This window comes from Kryptolebias marmoratus, linkage group LG2, assembly GCF_001649575.2.
Source record: "Kryptolebias marmoratus isolate JLee-2015 linkage group LG2, ASM164957v2, whole genome shotgun sequence".
Taxonomy (NCBI): Eukaryota; Metazoa; Chordata; class Actinopteri; order Cyprinodontiformes; family Rivulidae; genus Kryptolebias; species Kryptolebias marmoratus.
Genome location: NC_051431.1, coordinates 17,075,015 through 17,092,584, shown reverse-complemented (window position 1 = coordinate 17,092,584; position 17,570 = coordinate 17,075,015). Strand labels below are relative to the sequence as shown.

Sequence of the window (17,570 nt, the reverse complement as noted above, 5' to 3'; positions counted from 1 at the left end):
GTTTCACTTGTTTTAATAATTTTGTCTTTTTTATTGTTTTATTTTAGCAACTTTTAATACTTGCGCATGCGCACCACAGCTTTCTATGACTCGCGCGCCGTAATGTGGCTGCTGTTCCGTGGTCTGAACGGTAGGTGGCGGCAGTGCAGCGGGGCTCTGATTCGCAGCTCTGAATTGGCCCACAGACAGGAGAAGAAGACGGGGCTCCTAAAGTGCGGCAGCGGCGGCGTGGTTTCAGCTCGGCGCTGCGAAGCTTCAGCAGTTAGTTTTATTCAGCTCCTGTCAGAAAAACAATTATTTTCCCCTTTAATTAGTGATATATAATTGTTCGTAATGGCCACTGGTGAGTATAAATATTTCAGTGTTTTTTTATTTGCTCAATAAAACATACGCCGCAGCTTTTTTTTGGTTGCGTACCTCGAGGAGTGGCGCCGTCTATGTCATGGATTAAAACCAATCTTTCACTTTACAGATGCATATTTTTGCGTTACTAATATTTCATCGTGAAATATTATTCCGTTAACACAACTCCATGTATATTTTGTAAGTTTTTAGTTGAATTTGGGAACATAAATTGCAAGGCCTTGCGGTGGTTCAGCCTCCGACATTGTTTTTGCTAACGAACTTGAATGGGTCTTTTGTTCCTACCGAAGCTGCTGGTTCTCCTCCTGAGAAAGAAGTGTTGTTGTCCTGACGCAGCCCGAGTTTTAAATAAAACAAACCCTGCCTTATAAAGCCAAACTATTTATTTTTGCGTTGACATTAGAAAGAACGGCGATAGTTTCCAGCATATAGTCTGCACCAGCGCTGAATCGAGCGCCATTTTGTTGTGATCGTTCTGGCGGTCGGCCTTTTTTCCCCTGAATCCGGCCTATTTCCCTGACCTACTTTTATCTTTCTCTTGCTTACCGAGCCGCTCTCACTTAAAAACACTGTTTAACATACAATTTGACCTTTTTAAAGCGAATTTGTTTGGTAAATTAACCGTCATTGTTTTTTTTTTCTGCTTTCAGATTCGGGCTACGGTGGCTCGCAAGGGTAAATTACTCACAAACAGCACAAACCTTTGAACTAATAAAATACACCCAAACACATAAAAAGATGAAACATAAGCAACAAATTAACTTATTTCCAATTTAATTCCACCTTTTTATGTGTTTTAAAAATACTCTTAGTAGTCTCTTACTGTATGTATTGGACTGTTTCTGTGATATTTCTGGTGTCTGCGATTAAACCCTGAAACTGTTTTTGTGTTTGTAGCTACGGGTCATATGGAGGCCAGCAGGGTGGACAGGTGAGACTGTTTCCAAAATATTCACCAGCCTATTGGATGCAGCTGTTTTACAACCGCATTTATTATTAATATATCCTAACCCATGTGTCTTTGTTGACAGGGTTATGGACAAGGAAATACTGGTGGCTCGTATGGGGGACAGAATTACAGTGGTTATGGTCAACAAGGTGCAGCACAGGGTACAGGTACAGTTTGTTTTCTGTTTCAAAGAATTAGCTTTTAAGTGACTAAATAGTTTAAATTGAAGCCTTATGTGATGAACTGGGTAAAGATACTTGTCACTGTTTTGACAGAGGGTTATAGCCAACCTCAGCAACAAAGCTATGGCGGTTACGGGCAAGAAACATCTGGGTAAGCTGGATCACAATCTTTTAATTTTTTATTTTGCAGATTTATTTTTCCTGCAAGTCTAGTTAATCAAAGTGTTAAAATAAATCTGTGTTTAAACATGAAAACAGGTGTTAAACAAACTTCATATTGTTAGATTTGGCACATTTTTTTGCTTTAGCCTCATGCCCAATGTTTTGGATTTATTGATTTATATTAACTGTAATCTTTTCAAACCAAGGTATGGTGACAAACCGTCCTACGGTCAACAAGGATCTGGTTCTTCATATGGTGGCCAGGCCCAAGGAGGAGGAGACAGCTATGGGCAACAAGGATCCTTTGGTGGCCAGGGTGCAGGTGGTTATGGCGGTGGAGGCGGCAGCCAGGGCAGCAGCAGCTATGGTGGTGCCCAGGCCCAAGGAGGTGGCGCTTATGGGCAACAGGGCTCCTACGGCGGACAGAGCAGTGGTGGATATGGCAGCGGACAGGGACAAGGCAGCGGCGCCAGTGGTGGTGGCAGCAGTGGCGGCAGCAGCTATGGAAGATGGAGCGAAGGTACCTGTAGCATCTGTACTAACAGATCTTCCTACATCTGTGAACTACAGTACGGCATAACTTGGCTGAGGTGTAATTCAAGTGTTCAGTAAGTCAGTGGCTTAATGTTGGGTAACTCTTTCCGTGAACCAGGTGAAGGTGGTGGTCAGGGTGGACGGTTTGGGCGTGACAATGGCGACCGTTCAGAAGGAGGAGGAGGTTTCAGAGGCCGTGGCCGTGGTGGTGGCGGCGGCTACGATCGTGGCGGTTTCGACCGCAGCAGTGGATACGACCGTGGCGGTTATGACCGTGGTGGCAGAGGTGAACCTCCTGGTATGGGGTAAGTTGCACAGTGCCACTGCCCCCAAGGTACATTTGTATATTCAAATATGAGAAGAAATTTTGTTTTTACTATGTTTAAGTTTCACATGCAAAGAATCTGTAAAAATGGATTTTCACGACTCATCAGATTTAAGCTCCAGATCCCCAGACTGGTAATATGTACATTTCTTAAAGCTAATTGATCAAAAGTTGTTTCTGCCCAGAAAGGTAATACTTCCCTAACACGTCTGCACTGTCTCAAGTTCAGTTTTTTTATTTACTCATTTATTTTTTTAATGGAAGTTTTTCCATTAAAAAGGTTAACCCATGTTGCTGTTCATACGAACGTGGTTTAGTAGCTTGTTTGACCCAATGAAGGTCACAATGAGGGTCTTAAAACTGAAGGAGACACTGGTCACATCAACTTGGAGTGGTCCACAAAGCACCAGAGACCTGGATTTACAACTAATATCCTGAATATCTTTGTGCGGTATGAAATGAGTTGACCCTTTTGATTCTCTCTGAAGATGTACACAGTTTACAAGACTGAGGAGTGTTAACACATACAAAGTTTGGGGGGAAAAAAGCATTTTTGTAGGGGACAATAACATTTATTCACTGTATGGTATGGCTCAACTCTTAATCTACTTTCCACTTCAGTCAGCATCTACTCAGGATGGACTGTGTTGGAGTCACGTGGCGCTAGCTACACAGACGGGAAGCAAAACTTCTGTGTTTGAGCAGATTGGTCATTGCACTGAACTGAATGTGTTGAAGGAGGACAAGCAGAGGACTGGTGTGACAGAAGAGGCAGGTGTTGTGGTTACTCCTGAAGGGGGCAGTGAAAAGAAATCTTTGCACTAAAAGCACCTTCATGTCGGATAAAGACACATAAAAATCTGTGCTTGGTAAATCACAGCTGTTCGACCTCCAGAATGGGTTGTTTTTGGAGATGAACTGTGCAAAACTTGGTGTGTGGGCAGTGTACTGGAAGTTGTTGTGTTCACAAATGACCAAAAGTAGTTTCCCAAGTGTTCATCATGAAACTTGTCATGCCAGACAAATGTTGTCTGAGGTAGGAAGAGGTGGTATTTGAAATGTAAAGAGAAAAACAAATCAAAGGGGAGTTGAGCTGTACCTTGTTTTAATGGAAACAAGTATTTCCTGTAGTTTTCTACATTGTCTCCCTGTCATAACCTGCAAAAGGTGCATTGTAGTTCACAGAAACTTACACAAAAATGCTCTCCTGACTACGTTACCAAGTAGGACTGGGCAGTAAAAAGGTATTGCTGTGTCCAGCAGATTCTAAAAACTGCAACGGTGTGGTTGTGACAACGGTAATACTGGCCATAAAGGCTTTGAAAAGTTTAAAGCAAATGTGTTTGAACGGAGAAATGCACTTCCTGTACGATGACTCTGTATTTCTGCTGTGCAGCGGCGTTCTCACAGTACTGACACCTCCTGCTTAAAAAGAAAACTGCAGCGAGCGTAGCCCATTTCAGCAACGTCACAACCCTCCCCTCGCCCCAAGTTCGACATCCCTAAAGTGCCTACAATGACTGAAGTCAAAAACAAAACAGGAACTTGTCACGGTGCATTCATGACCTTTTGCACAATGTCGCAATATTACCCCGGCCCTCGTCGGTCACCGAGGGGGAAGGTAGCGGAGCCTAAACGTGTAAGGTGTAGCGCGGTCTTAAAGAAGGAATGGTTTGGCTGAAGCAGCAGCGGGTAACAAGAACCAGACTGGTTATTATCGAGAGCCTAAGGTCCACACAGGTGGGGGTGAACCCCACCTCACACCCCCAGATCTGGAAAACACATTTTCATTCTGTAACTAAGAACAGTCTTGTTGCAGAAAGTGTTCTGAATGCCCTAAACTATGTATATATATTTGTTTTTCAATGATTAAAAGCCTTAAATGAGACGAAGTAGTAAGACATGACGATCAGTTTGGGCAGGCAGTAATGCTGTTTACTGAGGTATATTTTGAAGAAGGATTAGGAGCATCAACAATTGGATTCAGCAGTGAAGGAGTGAAAACACGTCCGTATTTAAGTTTCTGGAGCTTGACTTTAGTCTAAAAACTGCTTATTTTTAGAGGACAGGATTATATAGTTAGACGGTGCTTTTACATTTCTTTAAAATCTCCAGACAGGCCTAGTTTTTTTTTCATTTTTATTTGTAGCTACTTAAATCAGTAAAATGCATTCAGGTATTGTGTATTTGACTATGGTGAGCATGTTTATTGTGTTAACATGGATCTACATTTTATACTACAGGTGTTCAGAGTGAATGAACTAAAACTTGGACCTCTGTTAAAGGATCTTATAGACGCAATCGGTGGAAGATTGCTCATTGGTTGCTGCTCCTTTTTGACACCAATTTGGCTCAATTGAAATCCAATTCAGCTGTTTCATCAGCATTTTTATACCCAATCTGGCCACATGAAAAGCAAAGTACCAAAACCTTTTGTAAATGGTAACTCATTGACGTGATTGTCTTCACTCGTCTGCCTGAATGTTCAGCCAGAACTTCCAAGTTCGTCTGTTTATTGATCTGTAATGCCAAAGACTAACTCATTCCTCGTGTGAGACATTTCCACCATAGTCGCACACCCTGGCAGGAATGCATACTGGTGTGGATGTAGGGGAGCTTTGAGCTCTCAGTTGGAACAAAGGAAAAGCCATCATATCTCCAATTTTTCCTCTGCAGAGGTGGTGACCGTGGTGGCTACAAAAATTTTGGTGGTAAGTGACGAGCATCAGAACTGTGTCGGTGGGGGAGGAGGAAAGAGCTTGAGTTAAACAGAGCAGAGGGTTAAAAGGGGGGTTTAAGAAAAGAAAAACAAACTCAGTGAATGCCACCATTTCCATGTCCAGAATCTCAAGGAACTCCACCTAAAGCTACTTCTCATAAATGTCATCAGATATGGTAAAGAACTTGGAGTTGTAAAATAATGGTATTACTGCATGAAGGAAGGATGATTGTAAATGACAGAGGCGTTCCCAGGACGAAGGAGGGACATCTTTAAAGTCATCTTGGTGGTTTTTATTTCTGGTATAAGCTCAAATGAAAAAAAAAAGAGCATTTCTGATCATGTTGCAAGGTATTGGTATGTGATGCAACGGTACAAAACCTCACAACATACAGCTACAAACATAAGGTTTATTGAAGTTACTGTTAAAGATTGATAGGGCTGCAGTTGATTTGTTGTGTGAATCTGTCCGGAGCGTTGAGAGCCTCCTCGTTAAAGTTATGCCTTCTATCCTCTTCTGTCACTCAGGCTCTCGAGATTATGGCTCCAGGGATGACTCAGGTGGGACAGGCTCCAAAGTTTGCCCGGTCGAGTGTGGATTTGTTTACTCAACTCGGACCTCCGTCTTCAGTCATTGCTGATGTCTTCCTCCTTTTTTTTTCTGTCCACAGCCGGAGAGCAGGACAACTCTGACAACAACACCATTTTTGTCCAGGGACTTGGAGAAGATGCCACAGTCCAGGAAGTTGGAGACTACTTCAAGCAAATTGGCATCATCAAGGTGCAGGATCGGTTTAATGTCCTTTTCTTTTGACCCGCTTCAGCTTGACGCAGATTATCAGTGTACTCGTTCTTTTTAGGTCAATAAGAAGACTGGCCAGCCGATGATCAATATTTACTCCGACAAGGCCACCGGCCAGCCAAAAGGAGAAGCTACTGTTTCATTCGATGACCCTCCTTCAGCCAAGGCTGCTATTGACTGGTTTGACGGTGAGCACGTTGGCTTTTCTCTCCTTCCTTTTTTATTCTGGAGTAATTCCTCTCTGTGACAGCACTTTTCTTTTCCATTTTAGGAAAGGAATTCAATGGCAAACCCATCAAAGTCTCGTTCGCCACCCGCAGAGCCGAGTTCACGCAGAGAGGAGGCTTCAGAGGGGGCAGAGGAGGTGGGAAATCAGGCTGTCACAGCTAAACAGATGAGAACATGAAGTGCTGGTGTCGCCGTTCTGGGTTTGATCTGTTCGGGTATGTTCAGGTTTCAGAGGCCGAGGTGGCGGTGGCGGAGGACCCAACTTTGACGTTAAGGGAGGAGACTGGCCTTGCCCCAACAGGTTAGTCTTCGATTGATCCTTTTTAGGCTTTTTTTTTTTTTTTCATGGACCTGATCTCACTTATAACTATAAACGCTGCTCTGATTTTTACTTTTTAGCTCTTGTGGCAACATGAATTTTGCACGGCGGCAGGAGTGCAACAAGTGTGGCGCGCCTAAACCAGGAGATGGAGGCTTTGGAGGTGGAGGTGAGTGCTTTTTGTCTCTTTTTTTTTCTAGACATAAAGATCCAGCTATAGTCATTGTACAAACTTTGCTTTCATTTTGTCGCAATCACCTGCAGATCGTGGAGGCAGGGGTGGATTTGGCGGCGATCGAGGTGGCGGCTTCAGGGGCCGTGGAGGTTTCCGCGGTGGAGATCGTGGCAGCTATGGAGGCGGCGGTGGCGGCGGAGGATTCGGAGGTGGCTACAAAATGGGAGGAAGGTTGGTTCAAGTTTCTTGACCTTTTGCACTCATAAGACTACCATCTCTGCTAAAATTATTTGGTTGCATGACCAGAAGGGGGCATCATCAGCTTAATAAAGTCCTGAGCTGCTCCGTTATCTGTATAACTTATAAACACAGCATCGCCTTCTTTTACAAAGTCTGCAGGAACTCTCAGTGAATATTGTTTTCCCTGGAACAAGGTTTCATGGTTAAGGACATATTTCTTGTTTCCAAATGAGGAAGAGTTTAAATGATCATCTTAAAACTATGGAGACCGCAGTGAGATTTGCATTTCGTCGGCTAGTCTGACCTTGATTCCATTTTGTCATCAACGTGATCACAATGTATCCTGAGACCCACCACAGGAAATGATGTCATGTCTGACATTTGACCCCCTGTTGGGGGGGGAGTTATTGGAGGTCTGCTTCACTGGAAGATGGCGTCGTCCTTTAAGATATTTGAGATGCACAGTTGATATCATCTCACCTTCATCTGTGCAGCTGCTGGTTCAATGACACGGATGAATGATCTTTTTAAGAATCCAGCCCACGACACGTGTTTTCTGTCTCCTCAGGGGTGACCGTAGGGACGACAGAAGAGATCGGCCATACTAAACATCGAGTCGCGGCGAACCATTCCAGCCCTCGAGTTCGCCACGGGGGGGTATCTTTAGGAAACGAAAAGGGGAGAGGGATGTTTGAAACATTAAGACTTGTCTGTTTTTGTAGTTTGTTCATCTTAAGTATTACTGTTCATCTGTAAGTGAGGGATTCAACGAGCTAATGTGAAGGGGCTGATGGGCACTGTTGACATGTGGTCACTTTTTTTTTTTTGTTTGTTTCTTTATTTTATTTTTTTTTCCTTTTCCTTTCTATGTACATTTTTATTTTTCTGAGACTCTAGATGCAGATGGTTTGAGGTAGACATTGAACCATTGTTTTGTATAAATGGAATAAAACATTTTACTTATGTTCTTATGAGTTTTTCTTCAGAAACCCTATTAAAACAGTTTGTTTTTTTTTCCTCCCACTGTTATTTGTGTGAACTTGTGCAAATGTTTTCCAACAATAAAAGAGGAACTTTAAGATCTCCACTCCTTGAAGCAGCCAGGATGTACAGTAGTGTTTTTGCCTTGAAGCAGCAGCAGAACAGGCTCCAGCAGAGGGGCGGTGCTGGCCTTCCTCCTCTTCCTCTGGATTAGCTCAGCCCGTCCTGACGGCGATGCAGTCAGCTGTGTGTGTGCTCTCCGCTGCCGCTGACAGCCATGAGGAGGGGAGTGGCCGCTGAGCAGAAATGCACGTTGTGACGCCGTGCTCGCCGGGGAACCAGCCACTGGCCGCCGGGGGGGACATGAGGAGGCTCTGGATCCTGGCTGTGACCGCACTGCTCGCCGCTCGCTCCGGCCGGGGATCCCCGCTGCCCCTGGACCCTGAGGTACTCCCATCAGAACACAGAGCTCTGACTTTAGGCAGCATGTAAATGTTTAGGCTTGGTGTTAATCTGACAGTGGGGCTTTAAGTGAATCCAAGCAGTTATTTAGGTTAAATTATGTTAAACATTTATAAATGTGGATCAGTTTAATTTTCTCTTTTTGCTGGGCTGTTCCTCCAAAATAACATTCTTTAATAAAAAAAAAAGTTTTCCAAACACCTTTTTTTTGTTTTCAATGAGGTGCAGAAACGGATTACTGGAAAGAGTTTCTTTGTTGAAGCCTACGTTAACTTCAGTGCTTATTTGTAGGAAGTCTTTACTGTCAATACAGTGCTATAGTTTAGTTATATTTAATGACCTGATCTAATTCTGAGCCATAATTGTTTGTAAATATTCATATTTCTTTGTGGAACCCTGAATCAATGTTGCCGTTTTATGGGATTATTCTGCATTTTCATCCCAAGGTCCAAGCAGCAAAGTCTCTTCATAGATTTAACGTCTATCAGACAGCTTATTTTTCATAAAGTCTGGTAACGGGGTCCTGAAAATGACATTTTGTTGTAGTTGCATCTTATTTTGCTTTGTGTAATCTTTATAAAAGATTGTTTAGATTAGATTGTTCCATGTTATTTGGCTCACAGATATACTAAACCTTCTCTTTTATTGCCATGACACTTTAAAGCTAATTGGTCCAAGGAAAAATGAACTTTGTTTTGATTTTATTTAAAGAAACCGCTCAGATCCACTGGTCTGTGCAGCTGTGGTTAGACTGAGTTTCATACGGTGGGCTGATACGTTTCTGTGCTTCACACTTTCAGGGTTATATTAAAGTTAAGAACTGCTCTGCTTTGTAACACTAAAAACCTTAAATTTAATCTACATGGAACCAGTATTCTAGCTTATGTAGGTTTAAAAAAAATGCTTACAGGTCCCCAAAAGTAGCTCTACCCCAAGGATCCACACCCTCCGTAATCCTGCTCTGAATTTAGAAATCAAAGTTTGCAGACTTGCGTTTTCCTTCGAGTAGAAGCTGCAGCTGAACCGATTCTTCAGTGTTTGTGTCTCTTTCCTGTCGTCTCAAACCGAGGCACCCTGAGCCTGGCTCTGCTGGAAGTTTCCTCCCGTTAAAAGACGGACGTTCCTTCCCACTGTCCCCAATGTGATGTTCAGGGTGAGGGTTGCTCTGAGGAAAGACTGGACACAGTCTGCTGGCTTCTGGATATAAATAACCTTTACTAATCTTAATGTTCCGTATGTGATTGCATTGAATTAAAATGAACTGACTTAAGTTAGATTTGAATTAGGATCTTTTATTTTTCTTGTGTCGTGACCTGAGCTGATTTTGGGGCTACATAAGAAAACAGAGATGAATTAAATTGAAACTGGATTTAAAAGTGTAACTATGTACGATACTGTGTATATTTCTGCTCGGGGAACTATACAAAAAGAATGTCATTACATTAATTACATAAAGTACAACTCAGTCCAAACATTAACGAACAATTTCAGCTTCCAATTTAATCCAATTATAGTACATAGAAGTAGGCGGGACTTAAAGCTCAACAACATGGCAGCTTCAGTAAAGCAGTTCCGGCTGACTTCAGCTCCCAGCAACGAGAGAAGATGGAGACAGTCGGTCTATTATAGTAACAGGCCAACCGTCCCGACCTTCTCTCTGTGGCAGGTCCCAGTTTACAGCTGGTGCCATGTTGTATGTTTGGAACCAGAGTCTGCTCAGGAGGGATGTGGGGGCTTTAGGTCCCGCTCACGATCATGGCGTTACATCCTTTTCCTTCCAAGCATGAAATAAATAATTACTACTGTTGGAAGGATGAATATGTGAACATTCAGCAGTGGTGAATCAACACGGATCAGTACCTGGGGGAAAAAAAAAAAATATTGAGTGCAGGACTTCAAACTTGGCCCCGTTCTGGCTTCAGCTTCCGGGTTGTGGTCCGAGGTCTTGATGAACTATAGGTGTACCGTTACGCCCCTACTGATCAGCACGTCCTCTGGCAGTCTGAACCTGTAGCAGTGTATTTAAAGGTATAACACAAGCTAACCGAAAATATAAAATTTTTGAACTGGTCCTAAAAGTAGATGGTGTCAGCTTCACAGACGGGAACTTCTCTCATTTATCAGGCGTGCAGGCTCAGTTTAAAGCCAGAGTGACTAATTACATCTTAGCATACGAATAAAGGTATAACAGTATCTTCTGCAAGAGTAAGAAAAGAAAAAAACCTGTTTAATTTAATTGCACTTCAGCTGGTTTAGGGTTCGTAAAGAATTTGTACCGTCAGGCTGTTACATGTTTACCCAAAGCCCTTTAGCGTGCTCGGTGTCTCTAATGAGACGCAGGGACATCTTTGTTCTGTGCTCCCTTATTGCCAAAACACTCCTGATGTTAATTTCCACCTCAACATCTGTAATCATTGTTGTGGCCGCGGAGCTGTCTGAACACGCAAAACAGTATTAAATCACCGCATGCAGCATCTGTTGTCATGTACCCCGTTGGTTCGTTTGTAAAAAAAAAAAAAAAAAGGATTTAATTTGTGCTAAACCTTAGCGCGGTTCTTGATGTTTTGGATTTATGGGAAATTCCTTCGAAATAATAGCTGTGAATCCGAGGGACACCTGAGGGTTTTTGGTTATACGGGTGGCCCATGTGCATTTTTTTTTTTTTTAATATTTGTTTGCAAAACGACGTGTTAAAGTGAATATGTGCGTTTGCTGTTGCAGGGTTTTCTGGAAAAGTATGGCTACCTCCATCATGAGCACCAGAGCCCCAACTCGGCCGAGCTGCAGTCGGCCATCCGGTGAGTGACATCAGGCGAGGACGTGAGAAGCTGAGGCATTTCTGGGCGGTGTAGAGCGTTCCTTTTTGATTTCTCCTGGCGAGTGGGAGGAGCTGATTGTGTTTAGTGGTTTTCGTATGAGCTCGGTGTGGGGGGACAAGCCTTGGGGCTGAACGGTGCGCTGTGAAACACACCCTCGTCTCTTCGCTGGAAACATCTCCTGAACCCTCTCTGAACCACCCAGGAATTTCAGGAAGCTCGCCTTGTGGCCCAGTCTTCTCGGTGTCCCGGGAGCCGACTGGGAAAACTGCGGCTGAAACTGAATTCTTGGGCAAAAAGTGGCTGGGTTTGTAAAGAAATCCATTTTCGTCAAACCTACACAACCAGGCTTGAACGTACAAATACGTCCCCACTAATATTCATTTGGCAATCAGAACCTTAAAGTTAGCCTGTTTCCTCCAATCAGAAATCAGCTTTGATGGGTTTGGGATCACTGTCCCGTTGGAACAACAGTGTCCAGGTTTCAGCCATCGAGCTGTTGGTTGGAGACAAAGTTAAGGGATGTGGAAGCAGACCTCCTCCTTCGTTATTCCATTCGTTCCATGTCATTCTGCTACCACCGCCATGCTTGACAGCTGATGTTGAGATGGGTTTGAAAGGCCCCACCATGACTCCTCCAAACATGCTTCCTGTCATTGTGGCCAAATAACTCGGTCCTCGTCCTGTCTGGCCTGTAAAACCTGTGGGTAGCTGTGTATTGAAGGCATCTCTTTAGAAACGGGAGCTTCTTTCTCGGTCGGCGGGCACCCTCTCTCTCTCTGTCCATGCTGATGTAACGCATGGCAGGCTTTAGCCTCGGTAGTTCCTGAACATCTTAACCATCTTTCTTGCCTTCTTAAATCGTCACTTAGTCCCTTGGTGTTGCCCATCGTTCTGGGTATTAGTCAGTCTCGTGAGTTCTGTCACATAAATCCTTTAGATGGCAAAGAAAAACCAGCTGCAGTCAATCAAGTCAAGTTAAAAGACAGATTTAGGTGAATATATGTTCATAAATTTGAGCCGTATAACTGTGTGGATTAGAGAAAAACCACAATGAACTCAAACTTGTGTACCCAGTTCCTGCTTGTTTTATCACACAAAATGAATAAAAAAGACACGATGGTACACTGTGCGGTCTGTACCAGTTTACTGTATAAGTTTACATTTAAATAAATAACTATTTTCTAGCAAAATGATTTTTTTGTTTTTTCAAAGCTTCTCCTTCACCTCCGTCTATAAAAAGCCGGAGCAAACTTCTGCAGAAGAAATCGTCTTTTCTCAGCAGGGGTTCAGGTGTTTTTATTTATTTATTTATTTTTCTGTCTCTCTGCAGAGAGTTCCAGTGGCTGTCCCGTCTGCCCGTCACAGGGCGGCTGGACAGCGCCACCCTGCAGCAGATGGCCGAGCCCCGCTGCGGCGTGTCGGACGAGGGCAGCCAGAAGATCTGGGCGCAGAGAGTGAACGTCGTCTTCACTGGGAGGGGCGAACCGAAGCGCCGCGGGAGACGAGCCAGTGAACAAGGTATTCCCGTCGCCTCTGAGACGCGAAGTTGGGAGACCCAGAAGATGCGTTTCCACGCATGTCTCACGTGAAAGTCTGACTCCTTGGAGGCAAATCGAGAAGAAATGAGGGACAGCTCAAGACTTTTGCACAGCACTGTGTGCTCAATCTGAGTTTTGCACAGAGTGTTAGTGTTCAGGGTGTGGGTAAGACAACATCACAGTAACAAACACGATGCTGGCATCAAATCCACAACAAGCAGATCTTTTTTTAAGAAAAAGACTCCTTTTATTTACATTCTGCGCAGCGTCTCAGCTTGTTTTGGAAACAGCCTTTTCCTCTGCTCTGAGAAACTCTCAAGGTCTCTTTTTTTATTTTTGCTTTACCTCTGTTGATAATGTTTCAGTTCGTGCAGTGAGATATCCGAGCTTTCCCGTAAACAGCGATAAATAACACATCTCCAGCTCTCCCTCTCTTGTAGAAAACATCTGCTCGTTTCTTACATTTCCGCGGTGTGCCCCTCCTCTTCCCACAGCCAGATGAGAAATTATCACAATTTTCTGCTGTTAAAAGTCCAGCTGAGTTCTGCCAAAGTGTTTGCAGATTCCACAGAGTAATTGAGGACAAAGTCGTCCCCCACACACACACATCTCATAGGTTTGGGGAGCTTTAGAGAAAAGCTCTGAGAATTACTGAAGGGTGTAATTTGTCCCCTGATGGAGACAAGTGTGGCAAATATGTGCAGTCAGCGTTTTCAGCTCACGTTTGGGCTCCTCGTCGTCACCTACGTCCATGAAAGGCAGGCGATCATGTAACCGCCCTGTGACTACATCTGAATACCCTTTGGAGTCCAGCTGGTTGACGCAGCCAACCTGAGGAAACCCAAATATGGCTACAGCTCAGACAGTTTGACAGATAATGGGCTGAAACTCGACGTGGTAGCAGCTGAGAGTCATCCCCTGGACATGTTCCGAGTGCAGCGGGAAATGTGTGTTCCTTCAAGGGATGCTGCTTTAGATTAAATCTTTGTTTTTGATCCTCAAAGGCGTCGTCGTCCTAAAGAGGCTCATCTGCCTCGGATTCACCTTGAATTTTTGTTTTTCAGCGGGTTGCTTCCTCCAGCTCTGGACCCATTTCTTCATTAGAGAAAGGTTTTTTTTTGTGTGTGGGTGGGTGGGGGGTGGGGGTGGGGGGTGTTTGCGTGTGCCCCGAAGACGGCGCCGTGGAGCTCGTCTCTGCCCGCTCTCGCCTCCGGGCCTCACGGAGCGCGTTCCTTTTCCCGACGCTGGCTAATGCTCGGGGGAATGAAGCCACGGCAGCGGCGGGCAACGTTCCCTGCTGCGTCCTCATGTCGGCGCCCGACACGGTTCCTCTCCGGTAAACGGGCGCAGACTGAACGGGATCTGTCCTCCGCCAACCTGTGTGGCCAATCAGAGGCCTGGGTGGATGAACCTGCGCTGTAGGGCTCATGTCCTGTTCTTTGTTTGTTTGTCGTTATTTCAGTGATTCACGTGGCAGGCGGCCCGGATGCACAAAACCAAGCAGCAGCTTTTACCCCCTCAGGTTAGGCCTCCCACAGATCCGGCTTCACCCGCCCTCTGATCCAGATGAGCAGCACTGGTGGAGCTGTGGCACCGCTTTGTTCCTCCGAAATATGTTTCAGCTGGTGGCACCAAGGAACCTTGTTGGAAGATTCGCTTCCGATTCGCATCAGATGTTTGCGCTAAGAAAAACAAGCCGAACAAACAACAACAACGGAACAAAATGCAGATAAAATGTGCACTTTGGACGAGGCGGCGACTATTTGTTCCTACACGGCCATGTTGGCTCAGTTAAAGCCACACGTTAGGCTGAAAACAACCGTTTCAGGTCTTTTTCAGTGATGGAAACACAGTAACGTAGTTGGCAACATGGGTTATTATCAGACTTGCTGTCCATAAGCAGACACTTCTGAGAAAAATATCAAGACTGTTTTATTTTGTTTGTATTTTTGTTTTGAAGCCTTCATCTTTACCCTGATGCTGCTACCGACTTTACTGAACTGAGACCTGAAACTAAAAGCCTGTCTTTATCTAAAATCTTTGGGGTAAAGCTAACATCTCATTGGGCCGTAAAAGTTGGAGACCAACTATTTGGAGACAAAAACTGTGAGAAAATACGTAGATTTTCACTGAATTGATGCCCGTGACACGTTTTCAGACGTACAAAACTGCCAATAAGCTGCGACAATCATCCTATGTTCTTGTGAATGACGTGTGTAGTGGCAAATAATAATCATCAAGTAGTGAGATGTCTGTTTCAGAGAATCAAGAGAAAGATCGATCTTTGTCCTTGAGAAAGAATTTTATTCCAAAGGCAAAAGAGAGTTCAGATACAACAGTCACTGTACTCAGTCAGGAGAAGAGCCCCCGAAAGAAAAACAACCTACACTTTTATAGCGAGGCTTCATGACATCATTTTTTAGTCACACTTTTAGTTACTGAGCAGCTTCGTTTCTCACGAAGAACATCTGATAATACAGAATTTCAGAAGAGAGGAGTAAGGGAAGACCAGAGGCTTCCTCAGTTCCCACATAGAACAAAGAACAAAAACATTTCAAACCTTGATACAAAACATAACAGGTAGAAGAATAACTTCATTGCAAGAATCATAATTATTGTTATACATGTTACTGTTAAAAAGAACAACATTAAAATTTTCCATTACATGTGCCAATTTTTTTTTTTTTTTATTATTTTGTCGCCACAAAGAGTCCTAATTAGTATGTCTCAGTTTGATCATAGTTTATTTTCTTCGTCTCTCCGGTCCGTCACAGTTTGGTTTCACGGGTCGCCAAACGCTCCCAACACCTGTCTCGCAATTCTGCCTCGCGGAAACTAACCTGAGAGACGGGTTTGAGACGAGCGCCAAAAAAAGAAAAAAAAGCGACGACTTTGAGAGTGAATGTGTCGGGCAGATTTTCTGAACGTGTTTTAAATCCCAGCGACACAAAGACTGTTTTGCAACCCGCGCGAGGAAACTGAGAACCCCCTGTGAACTTACCGAAACTCCCGCGCAATTTGCCGCCAACAATTATAGCCCAGTCGCTTCACTTAGCCCTCGTTGTTTAGATTCATGAGTAAAATGCTGGTTTTCTCTGCTTTACTTTTATCCAGGGCCAATTGGAAACGGTCCAGCGACCACTTCTGGCCCTCGGGCCACAACTTGCCCATGTGTGATTTAGCAGAAAAAGGATGGTGGTTTCAGTTTCCTGCTAACTTTCCTCCTGAACAAAGTCGTCACCCATAGCTGCTGATTTTGACTCTGCTCTCAGGTGTATGCAGGTGATGTTCGAGGTTTAAACTCGCCGTTTGGCGTTCAGGGCTCCTCGCGGTGCCTGCGTCTTTCCTCTCACAGTCAAACGTTGAATCTGTTCTCACACAACAAGGAGCAACAAAGCCTGACAGAAGCTCCCAGATTGCAATATAACCCCAGAAAGGTATCATTCCTTTTTTTCTTTTCTTAGACTGAACTTAAAGCACCGCCTTCCTCCGTTCCTGTCTCCTGGAGTCAGTCTGCCCGTGCGATGTGAAAACGGTTTCGGCTGTTTGACAGATGATGCTGCCTGCCAAAGACTGCGCCCACGGCTGCAGCAGCTCGAGGAGGAGGCGCGTGGTTTCAGCTGGGCTGTGTTTGGATGGTGTTTAGTTTGAGCGCAGCTGCTGACGCCGAGCTTCCAGGGGAGAAGTAAAAACAGACCCGGACGTGTTGAATCTCGTGGCTGTTCCCACTAATATTTACAGAACAGACGCTCTGCCTGGCTCGGCCACGGTAAGCACTCCGAGTGAGTCATGTACGCGGCCTGAAAGAGCAGCCGCCTTATAAAGGAAAGGCTTCCTCGGAGGAATCCATGTTGGAGTTCCAGGCTGAGAGCGTCTGATGTTGGGAGATGAGTTTGGAGGATAGCTCTGTCTCGTGTGTCCTTCAGAGTAACTTAAGTTGATTAGAAATGCGAAGGTTTTAAGGAAAGTTATTGCAGAATGAGTAGCACTTGGAGTACATATGGTAAATAACTCAAAGCTACGACGCCCACCAAATTTGAGCTCAATATCTGTAAAAGTAAAAGGTTATAGCCATGTTTGTTTTCTAAGATCAGCTGGCTGTGGCGGCCATCTTGAATAGGGTTGGCTCCAAAAGAGAATCATTTGAAAACGTACATCCAGTGATTACTTTCTGAAAGTTTCGTTGAAATTTGTCCAGCGGTTCCTGAGATATTTTGCTAACAGACAGAGTTGAATCCAAATAGTTAATGATGCCGTTTTAAAACAGAGGTTTCACTCAATCTGTTAGCACTCAAACACTGTGATGGGGATGACTCTCAGCTACTACCACATCAACTTTTAGCTGTAGCTGTAAAACCGACTGACGTATAGCTACTTATGTGGTTTTTAAAGTCAGTTGGCTGTGGCGGCCATCTTGAACCTAATCGACTCCAGAAGCTAATCGGTTGTAGAGATACATCTAATGATTAATGACTGAGAGTTTCATTAAAATCCGTCCAGTGGGTCATGAAATATTTTGCTAACAGACAGATACGTGAACACATGGGGCCGTTATTTTAGTGCATTATAAGCAGAATGTTGTTCTGAACGTGTCATTTCTGAATCGCCGCACGTTAAACGTGTTCTGTTCGTCCAATAATGGATCGTTTTTGGAACTTGTTGTTCCTACAGTCAGAGAGACCCTGCCTCCTGACACGAGCACCGAGCACAGTCTGACTGCACCCCCCAAAAACAATTACTGTAGCTATCAGACGATCTCCCCCCCCCCCCCC

The 17,570-nt window shown here is 44.3% G+C and overlaps 2 protein-coding genes across 4 annotated transcripts in view; both read left to right on the top strand.

Annotated features, from left to right (window-relative positions):
* Positions 1-178: 178 nt before the first annotated feature.
* On the top strand, positions 179-7,963 carry taf15 (TAF15 RNA polymerase II, TATA box binding protein (TBP)-associated factor). Of its 3 annotated transcripts, XM_017424017.3 has the most exons (16): positions 179-343; positions 1,014-1,038; positions 1,261-1,294; positions 1,395-1,479; positions 1,588-1,645; positions 1,863-2,176; positions 2,309-2,495; positions 5,192-5,226; positions 5,763-5,795; positions 5,906-6,015; positions 6,095-6,224; positions 6,308-6,400; positions 6,490-6,565; positions 6,664-6,752; positions 6,848-6,989; positions 7,567-7,963. In XM_017424017.3, exons 1-16 carry the CDS (start codon positions 334-336, stop codon positions 7,604-7,606), a joined length of 1,461 nt encoding a protein of 486 aa, XP_017279506.1. In that variant the 5' UTR covers positions 179-333; the 3' UTR covers positions 7,607-7,963. The 3 variants fall into 3 exon arrangements, with proteins under 3 accessions (XP_017279506.1, XP_017279507.1, XP_024863348.1); XM_017424018.3 differs by lacking the exon at positions 5,192-5,226; XM_025007580.2 differs by lacking the exon at positions 6,664-6,752 and having other exon boundaries at positions 6,490-6,510; positions 6,941-6,989.
* Positions 7,964-8,103: 140 nt separating this feature from the next.
* Positions 8,104-17,570, top strand: part of mmp28 (matrix metallopeptidase 28) — an 18,914-nt gene continuing 9,447 nt past the window's right edge. The window contains exons 1-3 of the mRNA XM_017423938.3: positions 8,104-8,426; positions 11,163-11,239; positions 12,591-12,778. Coding sequence (XP_017279427.1) covers positions 8,286-8,426; positions 11,163-11,239; positions 12,591-12,778 — 406 coding nt within the window. The 5' untranslated portion in view covers positions 8,104-8,285. The remainder of the gene's footprint in view (positions 8,427-11,162; positions 11,240-12,590; positions 12,779-17,570) is intronic.